General features: G+C 43.2%; 1 protein-coding gene across 4 annotated transcripts in view; it reads right to left on the minus strand.

Moving 5' to 3' along the window:
- Positions 1-18,635: 18,635 nt before the first annotated feature.
- The window catches only part of extl3 (exostosin-like glycosyltransferase 3), a 91,067-nt gene continuing 85,475 nt past the window's right edge, over positions 18,636-24,227 (minus strand). For 3 of the 4 annotated variants that reach the window (XM_068020988.1, XM_068020998.1, XM_068021006.1), the window contains 2 exons: positions 23,184-23,312; positions 18,636-21,710 (listed from right to left, as the gene is read on the minus strand). In XM_068020988.1, the coding sequence (XP_067877089.1) occupies positions 21,501-21,710; positions 23,184-23,312 (339 nt within the window). In that variant the 3' untranslated portion in view covers positions 18,636-21,500. The remainder of the gene's footprint in view (positions 21,711-23,183; positions 23,313-24,227) is intronic. The other variant, XM_068021014.1, reaches the window with a different exon arrangement.

Raw genomic sequence — 24,227 nt, forward strand, 5'->3', positions numbered from 1 at the left:
TCAAAGTCTCTGTTAGAATAGAATCTCTGTTAGAATTAGAATAGAATTACCAGGAGTGTCTGTTAGAATAGAGTTGCTGTTACCAGGGACTTGGAAGATAAACACAAATATTGAAATATCCTGTGTGATCTCAGTAAGAGGTAGCAATAAAACTTAATTTGTTTATGGGGTTGTTTTTCAGACAGGTCGGCTCTGGAGGTTGCTGTGGGTACCATGGAAAGGGTAATTAACAGTAAATGGAATGTACTGACAGGAACAGGTCAGGTAAACACAATCATGAACATTTTGACCAGATAAAAGCTCACAAACTATAAATTCCAATAAAACATTAAATTACAGACATAGATTTTAAAAGGGAACACAGAAAGGTCACATCTAATGTAAAAGTCTTATGACACCTTAGAAATAGTATAAAAATACAAGGTTTTGCGGGTGGCGCAGTGGTTAGCACCGCAGCCTCACAGCTCCAGCGACCCGGGTTCAATTCTGGGTACTGCCTGTGTGGAGTTTGCAAGTTCTCCCTGTGTCTGCGTGGATTTCCTCTGGGTGCTCCAGTTTCCTCCCACAGCCAAAAGACTTGCAGGTTGATAGGTAAATTGGCCATTATAAATTTCCCCTAGTATAGGTAGGTGGTAGGGGAATATAGGGACAGATGAGGATGTGGTAGGAATATGGGATTAGTGTAGGATTAGTATAAATGGATGGTTAATGGTCGGCACAGACTCGGTGGGCCGAAGGGCCTGTTTCAGTGCTGTATCTCTAAATAAAAATAAAATACTTAGAAGTGTTGAATCTTCAACAATGCTTCTCAACTATGGGGCATTTAAGGTATGGGTTTATTTTAAATTTTGATGGATATTCTAAGATAATTTTGCTGTAACATTAGCAAGGTTAAACTTTTGGATTCTATGTTAGAAATAAGAATATGTGTTACATCTCTCAGTAACATTTGATATTGTGATCTACTTATCCATTTAAGAAGTTTATTGCATGTTAAATTCTTTAATAAATATATAAAAGTTAATAAATCGTCTCATGTAGTATTCTGTATATAACTACAAGAACCCCCTCTCTGTGTCTCTTTAAGTGGAGAGATATGTATTGAAGAGAGTTTCACAGACCCTTGTAATATCTGGGATATTTATGACTTAGCCATAAAAATATTAAAAGTTGGATATCTGAAAGATGGTAAAATTCTCTGTTGGTTCTCTTTCTTCGAGGGAAAGCTAGTGCAATGCTTTGGACCCAAATAGGTGTCTGAGAATTTGTCTGGTTTGAACTTGATTAAAGGAAATTCATGGGGGTGTACTCCTTATTTGGTTTAGTCCCTACAAGGGGTTAAAGTCATAAATCACTTCACGGCTCTCCGACTGAGCAATTCACTGACTGCCTTTCCCTACTTTCTCCCCATAATGCTACACATTCTTCCTTTTTAGATAAATCTAATTCCCTATTGAATGCCTCGATTGAACCTGCCTCCCAATATTCAGGCAGCACATTCCAGATCCTAACCACTCGCTGCGTGAAGGAAGTTTTCTCATGTCGCTTTTGCTTCTTTTGCCAATCACTTTAAATCTGCCCTCTCGTTCTTGATCCTTTCACAAATGGGAACAGTTTTTCCTTATTCACTCCGTCCAGACCCCTCATGATTTTGAATACCACTATCAAATTTTATCTCAGCCTTCTCTTCTCCAAGGAAAACAGTCCCAACTTCTCCAATCTATCTTCATACCTGAAGTTCCTCATCCCTGGAACCATTCTCGTGAATCTTTTCTGTGCTCTCTCCAATGCCTTCACATCTTTCCTAAAGTGTGCTGCCCAGAACTGGACGCAAAAATCCACCTGAGGCTGAACTAGTGCCTTATACAAGATTAACATAAACTCCTTGCTCTTGTACTCTTTGCCCCTATTAATAAAGCCCAGGATATTGTATGCATTATTAACTGCTCTCTCAATCTGTCCTGCCACCTTCAGTGACATGCACATATAACCCCAGATCCCTCTGCTCTTGCACCCCCTTTAGAGTTGTACCCTTTATGTTATATTGTCTCTCCATGTTCCTCCTACCAAAATGAATGACTTTAAATTTCTCCGCAATGAACTTCATCTGCCACTTGTCCGCCCATTCCACCAACATGTCTATGTCCTTTTGAAGTTCTACACTAACCTCCTCATAGTTCACAATTGTCCCAAGTTTCGTATCATCTGCAAATTTTGAAATTGTGCCCTGTACACCCAGGTCTAACTCATTAATATATATCAGGAAGAGCAAGGGTCCCAACACTGACCCCATGGGGAACCCAACTACAAGCCTTCCTCCGCCCAAAGAACAGCTTTTAACCATTATTCTCTCTTTCCTGTTGCTCACCCAATTTTATATCCATGTTGCTACTGTCCCTTTTATTCCATGAGCTATAATTTTACTCACAAGTCTGTTGTGCTGCACTGTATCAAAAGTCTTTTGGAAGTCTCTGTACACCACATCAACAGCATTGCTCTTATCAACCCTCTCTGTTATCTCTTCAAAAAACTCCAGCAAGTTAGTTAAACATGATTTTCCCTTAACAAATCTGTGCTGACTTTCCTTACTTAACCCACATTTGTCCATGTTAATTTGATCCCAAATTATTGATCCTCGAGGTTTCCCCACCACTGAAGTTAAACTGACTGGCCTGTAGTTGCTGGACTTATCTTTACATCCTTTTTTGAACAAAAGTGTAACATTTGCAATTATCCAGTCCTCTGGCACCACCCCTGAGTCTAAGGAAGACTGGAAAATTATGGCCAGTGCCTCCGCAATTTCCACTCTCACTTCCCTCAGTATCCTTAGATGCATCTCATCCAGTCCTGGTGCTTTATCAACTTTTAAGTATAGATAGCTTATCTAATACCTCCTCCTTACCAATTATAAATCCTTCTGGTGTATTAATTACCTCCTCTTTCACTGTGACCTGGGTAGCATTGTCTTCCTTGGTAAAGGCAGATGCAAAGTATTCATTTAATACCTCAGCTATTCCCCCTGCCTCAATGCGTAAATCCCACTTTTCGTCCATAATCAGCCCTACTCCATCTTTTCCCACCCTTTTATTATTTATATGCCTATAGAAGACTTTGAGATTCCCTTTCCCTTTTATGTTAGCTGCCTGTCTCTTATTTGCTTTTTCACTTCCCCCTCTTTAACCTTATATATTCAGTCTGGTTCTCCATTGTATTATCTACCTGACATCTGTCATAAGCACACTTTTTCTTCATCTTCATCTCTATCTCTTTTTGTCATCCAGGGAGCTTTGGATTTATTTTCCCTACCTTCCCCCTTCAAGGGAATATACCTTGACTGTTCCCAAACTATCTCTTCTTTGAATGTAGCCCATTACTCAGCTCCTATTTTTCCTTTCAACCTTTGATTCCAATTTGGCCCAGTTCCGTTCTTACCCCATTGAAGTTGGCTTTCCTCCAGTTAATTTTTCTTACACTAGGTTGTTCTTTGTCCTTTTCCGTAACCAACCTAGACCTTATGATACAACGATCACTGTCACCTAAATGTTCTCCTGATATTCCCAAGAACCAGGTCCAGCAGTGCCTCCCCTCTCATTGGACTGGAAACGTACTGCTGCAGAAAGTTTTCCTGAACACACTCTAGGAACTCTCTGCCCTTTACATTACTACCATACCAGTCTATATTTGGATAATTAAAGACCCCTATTATAACTACTCTATAATTCTTGCACCTCTCTGTAATTTCCTTGCAAATTTGTTCCTCTTCATCCTTTCCACTAGTTGATGGCCTGTAGACTATACCAAGCAATGTAATTGCACCTTTTTTGTTTCTTAGCTCTAGCCAAATAGGTTCCATCCTTGACCCCTCAGAGACATCTTCTCTCTCCAGCACTGCAATGCTCTTCTTAATCAATACCACCTCTCCTCTTGTCTCCCCTGCTTAGTCACTGCTTTTGAGATGGGGCTCTCTCGATCACCTCGAGCTGTCTGCTCGGTTAGATTGCCTTTGCTAAAGGTGAGATCATCTCTTGACTGCAAGTAGTCAGACAAGGCGTCATCAAACACTCCAACGTCAATTCTGCCTCTGATCAGTTCGTCTTTCAAACCGCCATATTCACAATACTCCATAAGCTTTTATAAATCATTTATAAATGCATCAACACTTTTCCCTTGACGTTGGGTATGTTTGTTATAGTATGTATCAAATGCTTTGATCACTTCATTGCACTTGGCTCTCTCCTCATCGATACCCTGTGTGACCAGAATATCATCCGCACAGTCACCCATCACGTATAACAGCATACTGACCTGCTCACTGCTGGGCTTCACAGTGAGGCCTGACACGATGTGATACCTGGCAAATCTCCATTTCGGCCACGCCTCCACTTGATTTAGACCTGCATTTTTCTCGAAGCTTTCCAGTAAAGGCAAGGTCTTTTCCATCATTATTTTTCACTGGTGCCATCATGCAATATTCTGAGTATTGTTAGCTTAACACAGAATATCTAAAGAGTATGCTGGGTTCAAAGAAACAGAAGCTTTATTGAAAAACATCTTACTGCTATGGCTTACATCTTCCAAGAGACTGCAAGAGGCAGCCACACAATGTGGTATTATATCACTTCATGTGATGAGATATACAGTATGATTAGCATATTAACCCAGTAACAACCCAATGTGCAGTATAACACATTATACCACATTCCCCAGGCCCGAGAGAGCAACATGTCCCAGGGTTCTCCCCAGGCCCGAGAGAGCAGCAGGTAGTGGGGATCCCCCCAGGCCTGGGAGAGTGGCCCATACTGAGGATCCCCCCTCCCAAGCCCAGGAGAGAAACATGTACAGGGATCCCTCAGGTCCAGGAAAGCAGCGTGTACCAGGGCTCCTCCCAGGTTCAGGAGAGCAGCCTCTACCGGGGTTCCCCCTGGTCCAGGAGAGCAGAACATGCTGTGGTTCCCAGGCCAAGGAGAGAAGCAAATACCAGGCTTCTCCCCAGAACAGGGAGGGCAGAAAACACAAGGACTGCCCCTACCCCAGGCCAAAGAGAACAGCAAGCACTGGGGTTCCCTGGGCCCAGGAGGTCAACCTGCAATCGGTGTTCCCACCAGGCAGGGGGAAATGGCAACTACCAATATTTCCCCCAGTCTGGGGAGGTCAGCACACACCAGTGTTTGTCCCTGGGCAGGTGGCCAGAGCAAGCACCAGCGTTCTCCCCAGTTAGTTGACAACAGCAACAACTGAATCCCCCACAGCCTGAGGAGAATTGCAAGCATGAGGGATAATCCTAGCCTGGCAGCTATAAATACAGTCCAGCCTTCAACTACTCGTCTGGATTTTAAATACTCTGTCTCAGCTTCTAGATGGTTCTGTCTGGATTAATGTCACTTCTGGAACGTTTGAATCAGGTTTGCAACCTGTATCACTACAGCTGATCATAAAAGCAACTACCCCTCACAGTCACACAATTTCACTCTCATCTATTTACACATACACACAAACTCTCACACTTGAGCATGCAATTCAGGCTGACACACTGAGGGAGTGCCACACTGTCAGAGGTGCCAGCTTTTGGATGCAACATTAAACTGAGGTCCTGTTTCCCCCTTCACCGAGAGATAAAAGAGCCCACGGCACTATTGGAATTCTCCCCATACACATGTATCAATTGCAAACTAATTGCTCTGCTCTCTCCCCATAACCATGTATCAATTCAAATCAGATACCACTGTCCCAGACCCTCTCTCTCTCTCTCTCTGTAACCCTGTCTTAATCCTAAACTAATCACATGCCCTGCTCCTTCCCCAAAGCACTGTACCAATTTTAAACTAATCCCACTGCCCCCCTCTCTCACCATAGCAGTTCATCAATCCAAACCTAATCCCTCTGTCATGCTGTCCATCTTTCCCTCTCTCTCCATATCCCTGTATCAATCCCAAACTAATCCCAATACCCCGCTCTCTCCCCATGGCCCTCAATCAATCCAAATCTGATCCCAATGTCCAGGTCTCTCTCTCTCGCTCTTGTTATGACCAAGGCGGGAGGAGTGCACTGTTAATTCAGTCCCAGTTCTCCGTGGGTCACAGCATATCAATAAATTTTCCCACTTACCAAAATGACCAGTTAGATAGTCTAGTTATCCCCAGAATAAAGCACACCAACCAGGTTTCTTTAATCAACAACAAAATCATCCGTTTATTATAAAATTAAATCTTAACGAATAATGAAGTAAATATATATACGCTAATTGAAAAATATTAAAGCCCCGTATTATTATCCTAGCTCTCACACATAGATACATCCATAAACCGGTTAACCAGGAAAAAATCGGATTTTGTTTACAGCTGTTTCAAAGGAATAAAAGGAATTATAAAAAAAACGTACACTGCAATGATGTGGAAGGAAGTTCTTTGGTTTGGTGAGGTGTCTCAAAGTCGAATAATTGGATGCCACTCAAAGTCTTTCCAGGCGAGGTTGATGAACAGTCTGGGTTGGGTAGGCATTCGAAGAAATTCAACTGTAGAAGGGCTTCCATCAGGTGTGCAGCAACAGGTCAGTTCTCACATTCGATGCAAAAGTCCTTTTTTTTAAGAGGCAAGATTTCTGCAAGCATTTGGGGTTTCTTAAAAATGCAGGAGGTAGCAGTACCACTTCATACAAGCTTTTGCTTTTTAAGAGCAAAGATTCTTTACAGAGAGGTAATACTTGTCTAGTTCTTTTTCTCATCTCCTGGCAGGTTCATCCCAAATTCCAATTTCCTGCTTTAGTCCAAACCCACTGGCTTTTAAAGTTCAAAAGGAAACTAAAATTTTCCAAGCAAGTCCCATGGCAATCATAAATTATCTCTTGTCACAACAGAGGGTAGCTCTTAGGTCAAACCCCAACTTGTTTTCTTTGAAACTACCTGGTTTCCAGTATTTGTTTACTGGTCAAATCCAGGAACCTCATGTTGACCTGCTTTTTTTTTAAAGCACCCATAAAGTTCAGCTATCTCCAGATGTTTCAATGTCCATTAATATTTTTAGTTTTTAAAAATATAGGTTCCAAGTTTTAACAAAAATATGGACTTTCCGTGACACTCTCCATAGCTCTGCCTCAATCCAAAATAAACACACTGCCCTACATGCTCTTCATAGCCCTGTATCAATCCCAAACTAATCCCACTGCCCTGCTCACACCACATAGTCATGTATCAATCCCAAACTAATCCTATTGTCCTGCCCTCTCTACTTGCACTGTTTGAATCCCAAACTATCCCCACTGCCCTGCTCTCTTCTCCCTTGCCATGTATCAATCCAATACTAATCGCACTGCCCCACTCTGTTCCCGTAGCCCTGTATCAATCAATTACTAGTCCCACTCCCCTCCATTACCCTGTATCAATCCCAAACTGATCCTATTACCCTAAACTCACTCCATAGTCTTGTATCAATCCCAAATGAATCCCACTGCCCCACTCCCCATAGCTTTGTAGCTTCAAATATTGATCTACTTTCTTCCCTTTTAAGATTGAACCATCTGGGCCCCAACTGTGCTAAGGACTGCCTGCTACAATCTTGGTGTTGATCCTGGGGCCCAGGTTTCATTGCCAGCCTATGTTTGATTTGTAATGGTTTCCCTGCTAATCTAACTTTGCATCATAGCAAGTGTGTTGTGATGTACAAGGTGTCAACTTTAGACAAAATGGCTGGGAAGCTGCGGTATTACTGTGAGGGCAGCAAGCTGCTGTGTTAGAGGGTGATATGTTAGCAGCAGACAGGGGGAGGGTGTCACACAAATTGGACAAGTCTTGGAGCTGGGAATAGTGATTGAGGAGACCCTTATTTGCGTGATATTTCTTTAGGGGAAGAAAGCTCACGACAATGGGAAAGGAAAACCTAAACATTTTTTAAACAAAAGACATCTATATCTTTTCCAGTCAGCGAATGTGGCAGCTGTAGTTCAGGGGAGAAGATGCAAATTGGAGACCAGAAGTGTGCAGAGGGAATGGGGCGTGGAGGGAATGTTTGTATTCCAGAGGATCTGAATTTTGTTTTGCTATAAAATAAAATGTTTTCTGTGGGTTGTTGTCAAGGTTGTGATTCCACTTGGAGGCTTGGTGAGATGTACCTCAAATAAACAATTAATAGAATGTCCTCATTCACAGAATGTACCAGGCTGTGAAGTCTTCCGTTCCCATTCAGATCATTCTCAATAATTGCAGACATCCTCAACCTTGACCTTTCACCGCCAACCTCTGCCACTTCAACCTTTCACCCTGTCTAGTGCCAGAGATGTCAACATGGATGATGTAAGAATACCCTGAATTTCCTCGGACCTTCACCCATTGCATGGCCATTACCTTACCAGAGGTTCAGGGGACAACCCATCCCCTCCCCCCCTTTACACGCAATAAACATAGTTCCCACCATATCTCCAGTCATGCAGCTTTGGACAGTCCATGGAGATTCAGCTGTAGCTCAGTGAGTAGCACTTTTGCTTCTGAGTCAGAAGGTTATGGGCATGAATATCTAGGCTGGCACTCCAATGCAGTACAAAGGCAGCACTGCCCTGTCAGAGCTGCCGTCTTTCAGACGAGACGTTAAACTGAAGCTCCATCTGCCTCTCTGTTCAACGTAAAAGATCCCACAGCACTATTTCAAGAAAAGCAGGGTCCTGGACAATATTTATCCTTTAACCAATATCACTGGAACACATTATCTGGCCATCGCATTGCTGCTTGTGGGAGCTTACTGGTTGCAAATTGGTTGCCACGTTTCCTACATTACAACCATGACTACACTTCAAAAGTACTTCATTGGCTGTAAAGTGCTTTGGGACATTCTGGAGTTGTGAAAGTCATGATAAAAATGCAAGTCTCTCTTTCCATCAGTGCCAAACTTGCCTCTTCCCAGTTTGTACCAATGTCCCCTCATTGCTCAGTCTCGGTTTAAGTAAAAAAAAAGCAGCTCTGAGAATGAACCTTGCCCATTCTACTCATTATCTGATCTGCCTTTTACCAAGGTTCAATTTGGCTAGAGGATTGACCCTTTCTCCACCTTGATCCTGGGGTTCTAGGTAGTCCACCCAGGGAGGGCAGCCACAGTATCAAATCCCTAAACATTGATTCTCCAGCTAATTAAGTCTGAGTTGCTGCAATGGACAATTGGGACACGCAAACTGCACGGGGTAAATATTGAAACCTCAGCATTCCCCCTCCCCATCAACAACCTATTGTTTTGCCATGGGTGATTTGTCCCTGGCCATTCAGAAGCAGCAAACATGTATGTGATCAATGACAGGAAGCAACTGGGATGGGCAGGATGGTGGATAGGCTCACCCACCAAGCAAAGCTGGTGTCTGCATACGCACGCACATACGTGATGCATGTGTTTCTCCAAGTGTGTGCATACATGATATGTGTGCACATGATGTGTATGTCCATGTACACAAGTGTGTGCACATGCATGGTAGGTATGCAAGTGTGTGCACATCATGATGCATGTGTCATGTGTGCATACATCATCTTTTTGCGCATGTGTGTGCATGTATATGCTTATGTCTCGGTGCATATACGATGTGTTCTGTCCAATGTTTAAAAAATGACTGGAATTGCCCATATAACTTATTCTAATTCATGTTTTAGGTGCTGATGAAGCATTATTCAGTATATGCAATGTGACTAAATATAACTGGTTCATCTTTCCCACCAATAATTGGTAGTTTTTTAACTTGTTACATTCACTGATAACCTTTGCTCACCTGCATCATCTCCTGGTCCACCATGCCTCCAATTTAAAATTCTCCGTTGTGTGTTCAAATTCCTCCATGAACTCGCCCCTCCCTATCTCTGTAACCTCCTCTAGCCTTACAACCCTCCCCCTCCTCAAACTCTCAGTTCCTCAGACTCTGGCCTTTTGTGTGCCCCCAACCTTCCTGCCACCTGGGTCCAATCTCTCTGGATTTCCTTCTCTAGACCTCTCCGTCTCACCACCATCCGACCACTCCGCCATCTTAATCCTTCCCAAAAACATTTTTACAGTTCCCAATATTGCTAAATCGTGCAGAAGCTTTGACATGGACTTTGAGAAGAACTCCAGATGTGTAAAGCAGAACGTATTTGTACTTGGCTAGTCTGGCTAGGATTTCATGTTATGCACATACAACCTTTTCAGGTGATTATGTTTAATTATTGATGTATACTGTTGATGTGAAACAGAACAAGTCATCACATCACAGAATCTTTGTGGCAACTAAGGAATCAAATTACTGCTTTGCAGTTAGAGCAGGAATGATACGGGGGAAGAGGGTGGGTGAAGGACTCAGGAGACACAAGAAGGGGAGAGGACAGTGGAACCAATTTGAAGGACTGGGTGGTACAGGAGGAGGAAGCTGGCATACAGAAAGCAATGGGAGGTGGAATAAAACCTGCAGATCGAAATGTTCTCAAGGACCCCTTTTGCACTCTGTCTGTCAGCTCGTCTTTATTGTTTAGTCTGGCTCCTGGGGTTTGAAAACTATCAGTAAAAACTGGATTCCACATCAAAGGCATTCCAGCGCGTGATATGCGTGTAATTCTAATCTTGACATCTGCTGTTTACTGCTGGTGGAACACCCCTTTTATTGCTTTAGAAACAAGGGTAGCACTGGGTAGTTCGGATGTTTTGTCTCGATCTTGCTCTGTCTGCCCTTTCAGGTGGGCGTAAGAAAATCACATGACACTATTTCGAAGAAAAGCAGGGGAGTTATACCTGGTGTCCTGGTCAATATTTATCCTTAATCAACATCATACAAAACAGATTATCAGGTCATTATCATATTCCTGTTTGTGAAGTGGAGAGAGCAGCAAATACCACTCTACCTTGCTTTTGTGGATCTCACAAACACATTTGACACCGTGAACAGGGCAGGCCTCTACTGGATACGATAGAAAATCTGCTGTCCTCCTAAGCTTCGCAGTCTCATATGCTCCTTCCATGATAACACGCACAGCACCATTCAGTTCGACGGCTCCACCTCTGACAGTTTTGAGGGCAAGAATGGGGTGAAATAGGGATGCATCTTAGCCCCTACTCTGTCTTGTATCTTTTTCTCAGTTCTCCTGACCTATGCTTTCTACGTCAACATGGAAGGAGTGTATCTCCACACACAATCAGACAGGAAACTCCTCAACCGATCAAGACAAAAGTGAGGCGTGTCCAGATCAGAGAACCTTTGTATGCTGATGATGCTGCACAAGGTGTCCAGACAGAAGACCAGCTCCAAAGGCTCATGGATTGTCAGTCCCATGCCTGTGTCATTATCTCCCTCACCATCAGTGTCAAGAAAACTGTAGTTATGGGACAGGGTGTTGTGTCTCTGCCTGTGATCAGACTCAACAACACACCACTTGAAGCAGTCAGAAAATTCTGCTACCTTGGATCTACGGTGACAGACAACCTGTCTCTTGATGAAGAGCTCAGCACATGCATTGGAAAGGCAGCCACCACCTTTGGCTGATTAAAAACCAGGTACAGAAAAACAATAAACTGACCCGCAGGAACAAGGTGCTTATCTACAAGGCCTGTATCCTCAGCACGTTGCTGCATGATAGCAAAGCCTGGACAACCTATTCACAAGAATGTTGCCAGGGCATGAAAGTTGCAACTATGAGGAAAGATTGGATCAGCTAGGGTTGTTTTCCTTAGAACAGAGACGGCTGAGGGGTGACTTAATTGAGGTGTACAAAATTATGAGGGGCCTAGATGGAGTGGACAGGAAGGACCTGTTTCCCCTGGCGTGGAGGTCAATTACCAGGGGGCACAGATTTAAGGTGATTGGTAGAAGGATTAGAGAAGACTTGAGGAAAAACTTTTTCACCCAGAGGGTGGTGGGTGTCTGGAATTCACTGCCAGGATCAGTGGTGGAGGCAGAAACCCTCAATTCTTTTAAAAGGTACCTGGACATGCACCTGAAGTGCTGTAACCTGCAAGGCTACAGACCAGGTGCTGGAAGGTGGGATTAGATTGGGTGGCTAGTTTTTTCAGCCGGCGCAGACACGATCGGCTGAATGTGCCGTAACTTTTCTATGATTCTTTGATTTACACCTACCAAGAAAAAAGGCTCAATAACTTCCATCTCTGGTGTCTACAACACATCCTCAGCATCACATGGAAAGACAAAGTCACCAGTGAAGCAGTCCTTTCTAGGGGAAACATGCCAAGCATGCTAGTGTCAATCAAGCAAAGAAGGCTTCGCTGGCTTGGGCATGTGCGCAGGATGGAAGACGGCTGCATCCCCAAGGATATGCTAAAAGGGGAGGGAGCCTATGCCAAGAGATCAGCAGGGTGCCCAAAGCTCCAATTCAAGGATGTGTCAAAAGAGATATGAAAGCCCTCAACATCAATCACGACAAATAGGAAACTCCAGCTGATGATCAATGCAAATGGCAACACCAGCTGTGGACAGAAATTCGCCACCATAATGACATGTGGTTTCAGAAGCTCCAAGGCATACGCCAGCCCTGCAAACAAGGCACCACCGGTAAGGGACAACTTCATTTGTGGTACTTGTGGCAGACTTTGCCTTTCCAGAATCGGCTTGTTCAGCCATCAAAAGATGTGCAGCAGATGATCTCATCTGACCTCACCAAAGTTCTGAGGCTGCATTCCCATCATCTATTGCAGATGGAAGGATGTCAATCAATGGGAGCTTGCTGTGTGCAAATTTCCTACATTACAACAAAGAACAGGTATCAAAAGTATTTCATTGACTGTAAAGCACTTTGGGACGTCTTTCAGCCATGAAAGGCACTGTATAAATGCAGGTCTCCACATCAACAGAGACGTTTGGAAGGCGAAAAATTTGCAGGTCTATGGGGAAAGAGCGGGGGCAAATTGGGCTAATTGGATAGAGTGACACAGACATGATGGGCCTCCATCTGTGCTGCAGCACTCTATAAACAGGGAGTTTTTCCTGTTACTGATGAATGAGGAAGTGAACAAAAGAATGAAAAGTCAGTGGGGTGATCGTTCCCACTCCCCCATCCTTCTGGTGGAGCCCTGGCCATTGGCTGCTCAGACCTTATTTGCATGTTTGCTTACAACACAAAGCTAAGTGGGAAAGTAAGCTTTGAGAAGAACGCAAAGAGGCTGCAAAGGGATACAGACTGTTTAAGTGAGTGGGCAAGAACATGACAGATGGAATATAATGTGGGACATTATCCACTTTGCTAGAAACCCATTGCAAGCACCCATTGGTTCCGGGTCCCCTGCAATATCTGAAAAAAAGTCACTAAACCTACCTGCGAGTTGGTTATTTGATCTTAAAAATATTTACAAGATCTTTTCTCCAAACAACTCTGCCCTTCAATATGGGGTGGTCATTCCACCCCAGTCTGAATGCTGGGAATATTCAGCTACTGCTGAGAAATTCTATCTATATACAGGAGATACTTATGAACATATGAAATTGATGGTCAGGAGAAGAGCACCTGATCCATCAAGTTTGCCCTGCACTGATGGTGGCTGGAGCATCAAGACTAAGCACTTCCCACCACCCACCTCTACCCCATTTCTATTACTTCCCAACTGCCCGCCCCCCCCCCCCCCCACCTCCACCAACCCCCAGCTCCTGCGACCTCCTGGGAGAGGCAAAGAAATCCAGGGCCAATAAGGAGGAAAACCTCTGGAGAATTCCTCTCTGGACAATTCCTCTCTGACCCCTGCAAATGGTAGTCTACGTGATCTCTTGGACTGGAAAACAATGACAGGATCGGACAAACTCAACATGGATTTACGAAAGGGAAATCATGATTGACAGATCTACTGGAATTTTTTGAGGATGTAACTAATAGAATAGATAAGGGAGAACCAGTAGACGTGGTGCATTTGGACTTTCAGAAGGTTTTCGATAAGGTCCCACATAAGAGATTAGCGTGCAAAATTAAAGCACATGGAATTGGGGGTAAGGTACTGACATAGATAGAGAACTGGTTAGCAGACAGGAAACAAAGAGTAGGAATAAACAAGTCTTTTTCCGAGTGACAGGCAGTGACTAGTGGGGTACTGCAGGGATCAGTGCTAGGACCCCCAGCTATTCACAATATATATTAATGATATCGATGAGGGAATTAAATTAACTTATCCAAGTTTGCAGAATACACAAAGCTGGGTCGGAGTGTGAGCTGTGAGGAGGATGCAGAGATGCTCCAGTCTGATTTGGACAGGTTGAGTGAGTGGGCAAATACATGGCAGATGCAGTATAATGTGGATAAATGTGAGGTTATCCACTTTGGTTGTAAAAACAGAAAGGCAGATTATTATCTGAACGGCGATAGATTGGAAAAGGGGGAGGTGCAGTGAGACCTGGGTGTCCTTGTGCACCAGTCGCTGAAAGTAAGCATGCAGGTGCAGCAAGCAGTTAAGAAGGCAAATGGTATGTTGGCCTTCATAGCGAGAGGACTCGAGTACAGGAACAAGGGTGTCTTGCTGCAATTATACAAGGCCTTGGTGAGACCACATCTGGAGTATTGTGTGCCGTTTTGGTCTCCTTATCTGAGGAAGGATGTTCTTGCTATGGAGGGAGTGCAGCGAAGGTTCACCAGACTGATTCCTGGGATGGCAGGACTGATGTATGAAGAGAGATTGGGTCGATTAGGCTTGTATTCGCTGGAGTTTAGAAGAATGAGAGGGGATCTCATAGATACCTACAAAATTCTAACAGGACTGGACAGACTAGATGCAGGAAGGATGTTCCCGATTGCGGGGGAGTCCAGGACCAGGGGTCACAGTCTAAGGATAAGGGGTAAGCCATTTAGGACTGAGATAGGAGGGATTTCTTCACCCAGAGAGTGGTGAACCTGTGGAATTCTCTACCACAGAAAGCAGTTGAGGCCAAATCATTAAATATATTCGAGAAAGAGTTAGATTTAGTTCTTAGGGCTAAAGGGATCAAGAAATATGGGGAGAAAGCGGGAACAGGGTACTGAGTTTGGACTATCAACCATAATCGTATTGAATGGTGGTGCAGGCTTGAAGGGCTGAATGGCCTACTCCTGCTCCTATTTTTCTACGTTTCTATGTTTCTAAGCATTATCTATAAAGACACTTACGTGCCACAGCCAAGAACTGGTCAGGAGTAGGGAAAATGCTAGAATCTATTGTTAAAGACTTGATGACTGAGCTCTTAGAAAATCAGAATATGATTGGACAAAGCCAACACAGAATTATGAAAGAAAAATTGTGTCTGATAAATGTGTTGAGTTTTTTGAGGTTGTACCTAGCAGGGTAGATGAGGGGGAACCAGTGGACGTCATACATTTGGATTTTCAAAAAGCATTCGATGAGGTGCCTAACAAGGTGATTACACAAAATTAAGGTTCATGGAATTGGGGGTCATATGGATAAAGAATTGGTTAATGGACCGAAAAAAATGTAGAAATAAAAGGATCATTTTTGAGTTGGCAGGCTGTAACTAATGAGGGATGACAAGGATCAGTGCTTGGGCCTCAGCTATTTACAATCTAGATCATTGACTTAAATGAGGGGACCAAGTGTAATATTTCCAAGTTCGCTTACAACACAAAGCTAAGTGGGGAAAGTAAGCTTTGAGAAGAATGCAAAGAGGCTGCAAAGGGATACAGACAGTTTAAATGAGTGGGTAAGAATGTGGCAGACGGAATATAATGTGGGAAGTTATCCACTTTGTTAGAAAAATAGAAAAGAGATTTTTTTTTAAATGGTGAAAGACTGGAAAATGGTGATATTCAGAGGAACCTGGGTATCCTTGTATACAAATCCCAATGCTAATTGCAGGTACAGCAAGTGATTAGGAAAGCAAATGGTATGTTAGCCTTTATTACAAAAGGATTGCCGTTTAAGAGTAAAGAAGTCTTTTTACAATTATATAGGGCCTTAGTGTGACCACACCTGGAGTACTGGTACAATTGTGCCTCTTCTTACTGAAGAAATGACATACTTGCTTTAGAGGAAGTGCAATGGAAATTCACTAGATTGATTCCTGGGATGGGAAGATAATCCTATGAGGCGAGACTGAGTAGCCTAGGACTGTATTCCATAGAATTTAGAAGAATGAGAGGTGATTTCATTGAAATATATGATATCTTTAAGGGGCTTGACAGAGTAGATGCTGGGAAACTGTTTCCCCTGGATGGTAAATCTAGAACTAGTGGGTCACAGACTCAGAATAAGCAGTTGGCCATTTAGGACTGAGATAAGAAATTGCTTCACTCACAGTTTTGTGAATCTTTTGTAATTCTCTACCCCAGAAAGCTGTGGAAGCTCAGTCATTGAGTATATTCAAAACAGAGATTAATAGATTTTTGATATGAAGGGAATTCAGGTAGATCAGCTATGATCTTATTGAACGGCGGGTGGAACAGGCTCAAAATGGAAACTGGAAAAATGGCCTACTCCTCCTATGTCCTACGTTCTTCTGTCCAGTTCCCTCTCAAAAGCATGGAATCAGCACTGACCACCCCAGCCGCCAATGTATCCCACAGGCTCACAGTTCTCTGGGAAAAGAACCACCCAACATCTAGTCTATTCCTACTCTTACTTAGTTTAACTAAGTCAACTTTTGTCCTCTGGTTCCTTCCAATCCATTAAACTGGAATAATAATAGTGACGCTATCAAGCCCTTTAATTGTTTTATAGACCTCTGTGAGGTCATCTCTAAGACTACAGTGCTCTAAAGTAAATGGACCAAGGTCCTTGAGCGTATCTGAGTTGCTGGGGTTCTTTAAGGTTAGGAATCATTCTTGTAGCTCTCCTCTGGACCTTTTCCAAGGCTACTATATGTCATCAACCATGTGCATTATTGGGAATTGCTTTTTTACCTAGCACTTGTAAAACTACAGTAACCAACAAGGACTGACAAATCAGGCTTAGAATCACACAGAACTTTTCCCCTTCAAGTATTTATCCAATTCCTTTTTGAAAGTTACTATTGAATCTGCTTCCCCCATCCTTTCAGGCAGCACATACCAGATCACAAGAAGTCGCCGCGTAAAAAAAAAAAATCCTTATCTTACCTCTGGTTCTTTTGCCAATTATCTTAAATCTGTGCCCTCTGGTTACTGACCCTCCTGCCACTGGAAACAGTTTTTCCCCATCCACTCTATCAAAACTCTACAATTTTTGAACACCTCTATTAAATTTCCCCTGAACCTTCCCTGCTCTAAGGAGAACAGCCCCAGCTTCTCCATTCTCTCCACATAACTAAAATTCCTCATCCCTAGTATCATTCTAGTAAATCTCCTCTGCAAGGCTTTGACATCCTTCCTTAATTGTGGACCGCTGAGTTGGACACAATATGCCAAATGGGCCTAACCAGTGATGTACAAAGGTTTAGCATAACTTCCTTGCTTTTGTACTCTAATAATAAAGTCCAGGATCTTGTCTGCTTTTTTGACAGCCTTCTCAACTTGTCCTGCCACCTTCAAAGATTTGTGTACATATGCTCCCAGGTGTGTCTGTTGCTGCAACCTCTTTAAAATTGTATTTCTTAGCTTATATTGCCCCTCCTCATTTTTCCTACCAAAATGCATCACTTCACACTTCCCTGTTAATATTTCATCTGCCACATATCTACTCATTTCACCAGTCTATGTCCTCCTGAAGCCTGCTACCTTCCTCACTGTTTGCAAGTTTCCAGTCATCTGAAAACTTTGAAATTATGTCCTGTATACCCATGACCAAGTTATTTATGTCAAAAAGAGCAATGGTCCCAACATCGATTTTTTTTTCCCAGTATCTTATAGTTTTTATCTATTGAGTAAACTGTATATGTTAGTGTTTTGCAGTATGTTTTTTTTGTCTCTGAAGGTGTACTGGTGTTGGGAGACAGGGTTTTGATGTTGACCTCAGATTCTGTCAGCCAGGCTTGGACCATAGTGATTGGTCACCTGTTGCGCTGCTGGTCAGTGAAGTGGGAATTCTATCCTTACACCAAGAACCAGTTTCAGCAGGAAGTACAAACTCCCTGTGGGAAGTAAGGGTTTAGAAGCACGTTTACCTCACTTGACAGCAACTCTTTCCTGATTCACCTTTTCCTGATTCAGAAAGTTGAGCTCGAGCCCCATTTTATATTGGCTGACTCTGTGATTTGTAAAATAGTGAATGACTTGATGGTGTTTATGTGGACCAAGTATTTTGACTATGTTAGAGAGGAACTGAGATGATGTTTACAAGTTATGTAAAGACAGATCTAGGTTGAATGTTAGGCAGTTCCCCTTTTCCCAGAGAATCGTGAACCTCTAGAACAGGCTTATACAACGGCTGTCGATTCACTGAATTCCTTCAAGCGAGAACTGGACCTGTTTCTGACTGGAGTAGAAATCACCTCATAAAAGAGGTCGGTACCTGGCAACGTAAACCAGGGTCAGAGTGATCGCCGAGACTAGCTTCCATTGTCGAAGGGGGTCATAGAGGAATTTTCTTGTTTTTTTCCCTAATTAAACTTTTTTTTTGGTTAGGGTGGGGAGTGAAGCATAAGGCATTACACCCATGTGGGACAGGCTCGATCAGCAAGAAGGTCTTTTCCTGTCTGTCGCTATTTGTATGGATCACTCTCCACATTTTGGATTGTGAGATAAATCAGATGAACCAAACATTCAGTGACTGCATTATATTCCAACATTGTATTACATTCACTACTTCATATTGCTTCTTATATTTGGTTTAATCAACAAAAACTTAAGCAGCTTTATATAATGTATGCAATCTATCTGCAGTATGGTTGCCTGAAGAAATCCAGGGTTTGTTTACAACACAGCACACTGAGTCACAAGTGTTCTTGGCTGTACACATGTGTTAACATGTTCAAAACTCTGGTAAGAAATCTAAACAATTCGCAATCATCCTTTTAATTCCTTTCAACCGATGACATCAGAGGAAACAGCTTTATTAAAATCTTCATTTTCTGCCTTTGCTCCATTTCACTTAAAGGAGGCTTAGGTTTCACCAAGGGCTATTGAGTGGGGAGGAGACGACTGTGAGCCCCAGGAGCTGCCCAACCTGGTATCCATCCAGTGTCTAAAGTACCATCTGGAATAAATACCCAGCAGTGGCATCAGATTGTAATTCAGTTTGATGTAAAACCTTGGAGAAAAGATTACAAATCTGGAACATGAGTCATTTGATGCATGGCTGCTGGCCGGGACTAGCTCCAACTGCTGAATTATGTTGAGGTTGAGACGTAAAGATTTTAATTGAAGGCAGCTATAATTATGGGGATGTTCAGTGGCTTAAGCTCAAGCTAAATGTGACATGTCGGAAGTCAAAGATGCTTTGTACTCTTGCACCCCCTCATGCAAATAATCGACCCTGAGGGCTGACTCAGGATGAGCGAAGTGCAACCTGTAAGCTTTCCAATTCCAAGGTGCACAAGAGGCCAGAAATCGAGGAATGGAAAAGTCTAGGAGGGATTTAAAAGCCCTGTTTTCTAAATATAGTCAAAACAATCTGGAGGAAAAAAGAGGCACTCTGTTGTGATTCAGGTAAATAGATCCTGTAGAGTTTGGGTTTAGTTGGACGTGGGATAGGGGAAGGTGGAGAAAGATCTTGAAGAGGGAGACAGATATAGATCCTGTTTGCCTTGAGATGGGGTTGGGGGAGGAGAGAAATCCTATTGAGCAACGGATGATTGCTTGTGCTGGAGAGTGTGTTGAATCATCGTGCTTCTATCTGTTGCTGCATCCCAACATAAAGGTACACAAATGGGTTGCCTCTATTGTGACGCTGTTCATGGTGATCTCATTGTTTTATGACAGGTCACTAAACACAAGCACTCTACCTGCTCTCCAACAAACCACTGAGCCCCACCTGTGGAGGGGCTGCACCTGTGTCGATGGACCAGGGATCCCAGCCTTACAGTGACCCCATGGAATCGTATGTCATATTGAAGCCCAGAGAGGTTAGAGGGTTTTTTTTTTTTTTTTTACAATGATCATAGACTCTTGCACATTTCACTTGTTAGTAACAGGACTTCAAACATGGGCAATTAGCTCCCTGGGTGGAACTGTGAAGTATTTTGGGGGGTAGATGTTGGGGAGGGGTGTTGTATACACAGAATCTAAGTAATTCGGATGTCCTCAGACTAGAATTACATGACAGAAGCAAGAACTTTTATTATAAAGATATATACACAGGACGTTGGGTATCCTGGAGTGTTTGCGATATTATAAACGCAGGGTTCCAATATCACGAGCTGAGCTGCAAGCTCTTACAGCAGCTGAAGGTAGGAGACATACTCTGACTTTGTTTGAGACAGTGCGATTACGCGACTGTCCACACTTCTCCTGCTCAAGGACATTTCTACAGGACAACAGCCAAGAACTAGCCAGAGCAGAAATCTCCAATGCTCAGCTGTGCAGTGGATTTCATGGAATGCCAGTCATCACATTCCCCGGGGGAACCAATCTTGGTCAATCTCCCATTGATCATTTCTCCTCCCCATTCTTGTTTCCCCTTTGCAAGAAGCTGACCAACTCTTTCAGGGGTTAAGGGTGCCTGTAGCTCACTGGTGCTTTGATGACCAATGAGGCATCAGCAGTCCTTTTCAAACCTTCAGCCGCAGCAGGAACTTGGCAGCAAGTTCCACCATTCTATTAGATGATAGCTGATCTCTGGCACAACCCTGTCAGCTTGTGCTTTTTTGTGTATACGAAAATCCCAAACATTTGCCATCATTAGTAACTGCTCAAAACATCAGCTGGTCACTTATGAAAGGCCAATTTCACAATACAAAGTGAGCAATTCCAAAACAAAAACCCCGAGGCAAACAAAACAGCACTAAAAAGAAAACAACTCTGTAAATAAAACCCAAAGTTTAATACTTTCAGGAGAAACAGTGTAATATCTGTGTGGCAGTGAACTGACAACTATCATACCACCAATGAGTATATAGGCTAAACTTGTGACTGGTTGATGTCTAAGGATGTGGGTGGGGAGGTGGGTGTGGGTGGAAGTAGTGATGGAAACGACAGTACAATTTACACATTTCCTTCTCTCCTCATGGTGCTTCAGTCTGTTCCTGATGAAAACTGTCCATATATTAAAACAAAAAAAAAGGAGAAAGGTTGTAAGATCGCACTGAGATCTAGCCAGTTTTGAGTTGGTGTTGGCGAATTTGAAGCATTCCTTAGATGACCAATATCGCCAACACACTGTACGTGATCTAATTTTACTCCTGGATTACAAATTTGTTCACAAAAAAAATAAGCAAACTAGATACAGCGCCTTTTGTAATTTGGAACAGATTCATGTATCGCACTTTCCACGTGGCAAATCGTTGTTCATTATCCTTCTCTCTTCAGTCTTTTGTGAAGTAGGTTATTTATTTTAAATATAAAGCAGCCTTATGGTTACTAGTTAACGATGAAATGTGGGGCAGAATTTGGTGATTTTTTTTTGAAGTAGCTCTCCCCACTTCTTCCCCGCTGCATGTGCAGAGGTGAAATGGTGTCTTAATGGGATGGAATGACTGTTGGTGCCCCTTCCCTCATGAGTTGGGGGTGGGGGGGTTCCTCAGATGAATTTGAAACACTTGGTCTTGTCGTGCGGCAGGCGTGTTTTGAAGAGAACGGAGTCCACGCGGAACTGGGTGTAGAGCAGCGGCATGTACCCATAGACCTTCACAAAGAAGTTGATGCACTTGTGCCTCTCATGAAAGTGGGAGTCGTCATGTGACAGTGCCTGGGGACATCCTGGGCAACGGAAGGTCCAGCGCGATGTGACCTGGTGGATGGAGAATGGGTGTAGGTTAGAGGCTTGCACTCTCAATAGGAGCAAAAAGGACTGCAATCTCTTGTTTCGCTGCGAAGAAAGAAAATCCTCAAAGTGGTGCAATTTATTTTATGTCCCCCCCACCGCCCCCCACACTGAGTTTTGTGCATGACAGTCTGAAAAGGAACTCATATTTATGTCTATAAAAGCACCTTTCATAACTTCAACAACTTGCATTTATATAGTGCCTTTAATATAGTAAAACATCCCAAGGTGCTTCACAGGACCATTACCAAATAAAATGTGGCACAACTACATTCTGAGATATTAGGACAGGTGACCAAAAGCTTGGTTAAAGAGATAGGTTTTAAGAAGCATCTTAAAAGGAGAAAAGAATGGCAGAGAGGTATAGGGAGAAAAATGCAGATATTAGGGCTTAGGTAGCTGAAGGCATGGCTGCCAATAGTGGAGTGATTGAACTCAGGAATGCCCAAGAGACCAGAATTGGATGAATGCAGATATCTCAGAGGCTTGTAGAGATGGAGCAGTATAGAGACAGGGTGGGGTGAGGTCATGAAGGGATTTGAACACAAGAATAGAAATTTTAAAATTAAGGGGTTGCTGGACTGAGAAGCTATGTAGGTCAGCAAGCACAGAGGTGAGGGGCTAACGGGATTCAGTGCGAGTTAGGATATAGGCAGCAAAATTTTGGATTAACTCAAGCTTATGGAGAATGCAAGATGGGAGGCTGGTCAGGACAGCATTCAAATAGTGCAGTCCGGAGGGAACAAACACATGGATGAAGGTTTCAGCAGCAGACAAGCTGAGGCAGGGATAGAGATAACATCAAGGCATCCCAAAGCTCTTTACAGCCAAAGTACTTTTGAAGTGTAGTTACTGTTTTCATGTATGAAACACAACAGCCATCTGGTAATGATCAGATCATCATATTTTTGTGATGTTGGTTGAGGGATAAATATTGGCTCCAGGGCACCGGGGAGAATTCCCCCTGCATTTCTTTGAATAGTTCCATGAGATCTTTTACATCCACCCGAGGGGAGTGGTGTGGTCTTGTTTTAACATCTCATCCAAAAGACGACACCTCCGACAGTACAGTTCTCGCTCAGTACTGGTAGTGCAGAGAGTCAGCCTTGATTATGGGATGTGAAGCCTCAATATGAGAGACCATACACTACATTGTCATTACCGTAAACCAGTCCTCCCTCAGTCAGTCAGTCCAGACTCCATTATAAAGCACCTGACCACATTTGCATTACACACAGCACTTCGACCAAACCTTCTCTTCATATACTCAATACATAAGTAATTAAGGTTCTTTGCTCTGGTCACATCATCTCACAGATTGAAACATTGCTCCATTCTAACAGACCCTATAAAGTGAAGTACTTTATTAATGTACAGACTCATCGACAGACAGTCTTGGAATGTCAATCAATCAGTCATATCAGTCTCGGAGGTACTAACCTTTATCGGTGGTTTCCTGGTGATGTGGGAGACAAGGAAATTCATGGCAATATCCTCACAATTAATGTACTCATCCACCATGTCACGAATGGCCTGTGGCATGACATAGGAGTAGAGGTACGCATAGTACTGGAAGAGAAGAGCAAAACCTTCAGGAGATGGCCTCATATCCACCTGAAAATATCATGGAGAAAGAGGGAAGGGAGGAGCTGAGGCCTCAGAATTAAACTTGAGCTGAAGCTCCCTCCCTAAACCTCACTGTTTTTCACCTGAAGACCTACCTCTTTGACCAAGCTTTTGGTCACTGGTCTCCTTATGTGGCTTGATGTCAATATTTGTGTGATAGTGCTCTTGTGAAGCACCTGGGGATGTTTTACTACATTAATGGCACTATATAAATACAAATTGTTGTTATTAAAGCTGAAGTTTAAAAACCAGATCTTTAAGACTAGAACCAGTTAACCTACTAGTTTCACTGAAACTGGGGCAGTACACAGGTGTAGGTAACAAAGGGACTCACCACATGCCCCAACTGCAGCTCAACAGTGTTAATTCAGGTCTGGTAGAACGAGTGGCACGTTCAACAACATTGCTATTCCTAAAGGGACCTTGACCTAAAGACAACCAACCTCGATCCCAACCAATCTCGACTCTGTCGCTGACCCTCACCCCAACTGACCTCGGCCAACCACGAGTGAATCGAATGCCAGCTGACCCTGACTTTGAACCTTCTGTAATTAAAAACAGGAAATGCTGGAAATACTCAGCGGGTCTGGCAGCATCTGCGGAGAGAGAAGCAGAGTTAACATTTCAGGTCAGTGACCCTTCATCAGAACTGAACCTCCTGTGGTCCTGGAGGATTGTGCAGCAGCTGAATGAATAGGGGCTCCTTCAAGGGATAGCCCAGAATAATCTGCTGGGCGTTGGATTCCAAATCGGGAGTGCCATTCTCACTCGCCCCAACTGGTTGAGTCACTGGGAGAGTGAAGAGAAGAATTAAAAATGGATTTGCAAGGTTCCCTTTAATTTTTCAGCAATTAAGTG

Source organism: Heterodontus francisci, chromosome 3 (assembly GCF_036365525.1).
Source record: "Heterodontus francisci isolate sHetFra1 chromosome 3, sHetFra1.hap1, whole genome shotgun sequence".
NCBI lineage: Eukaryota > Metazoa > Chordata > Chondrichthyes > Heterodontiformes > Heterodontidae > Heterodontus > Heterodontus francisci.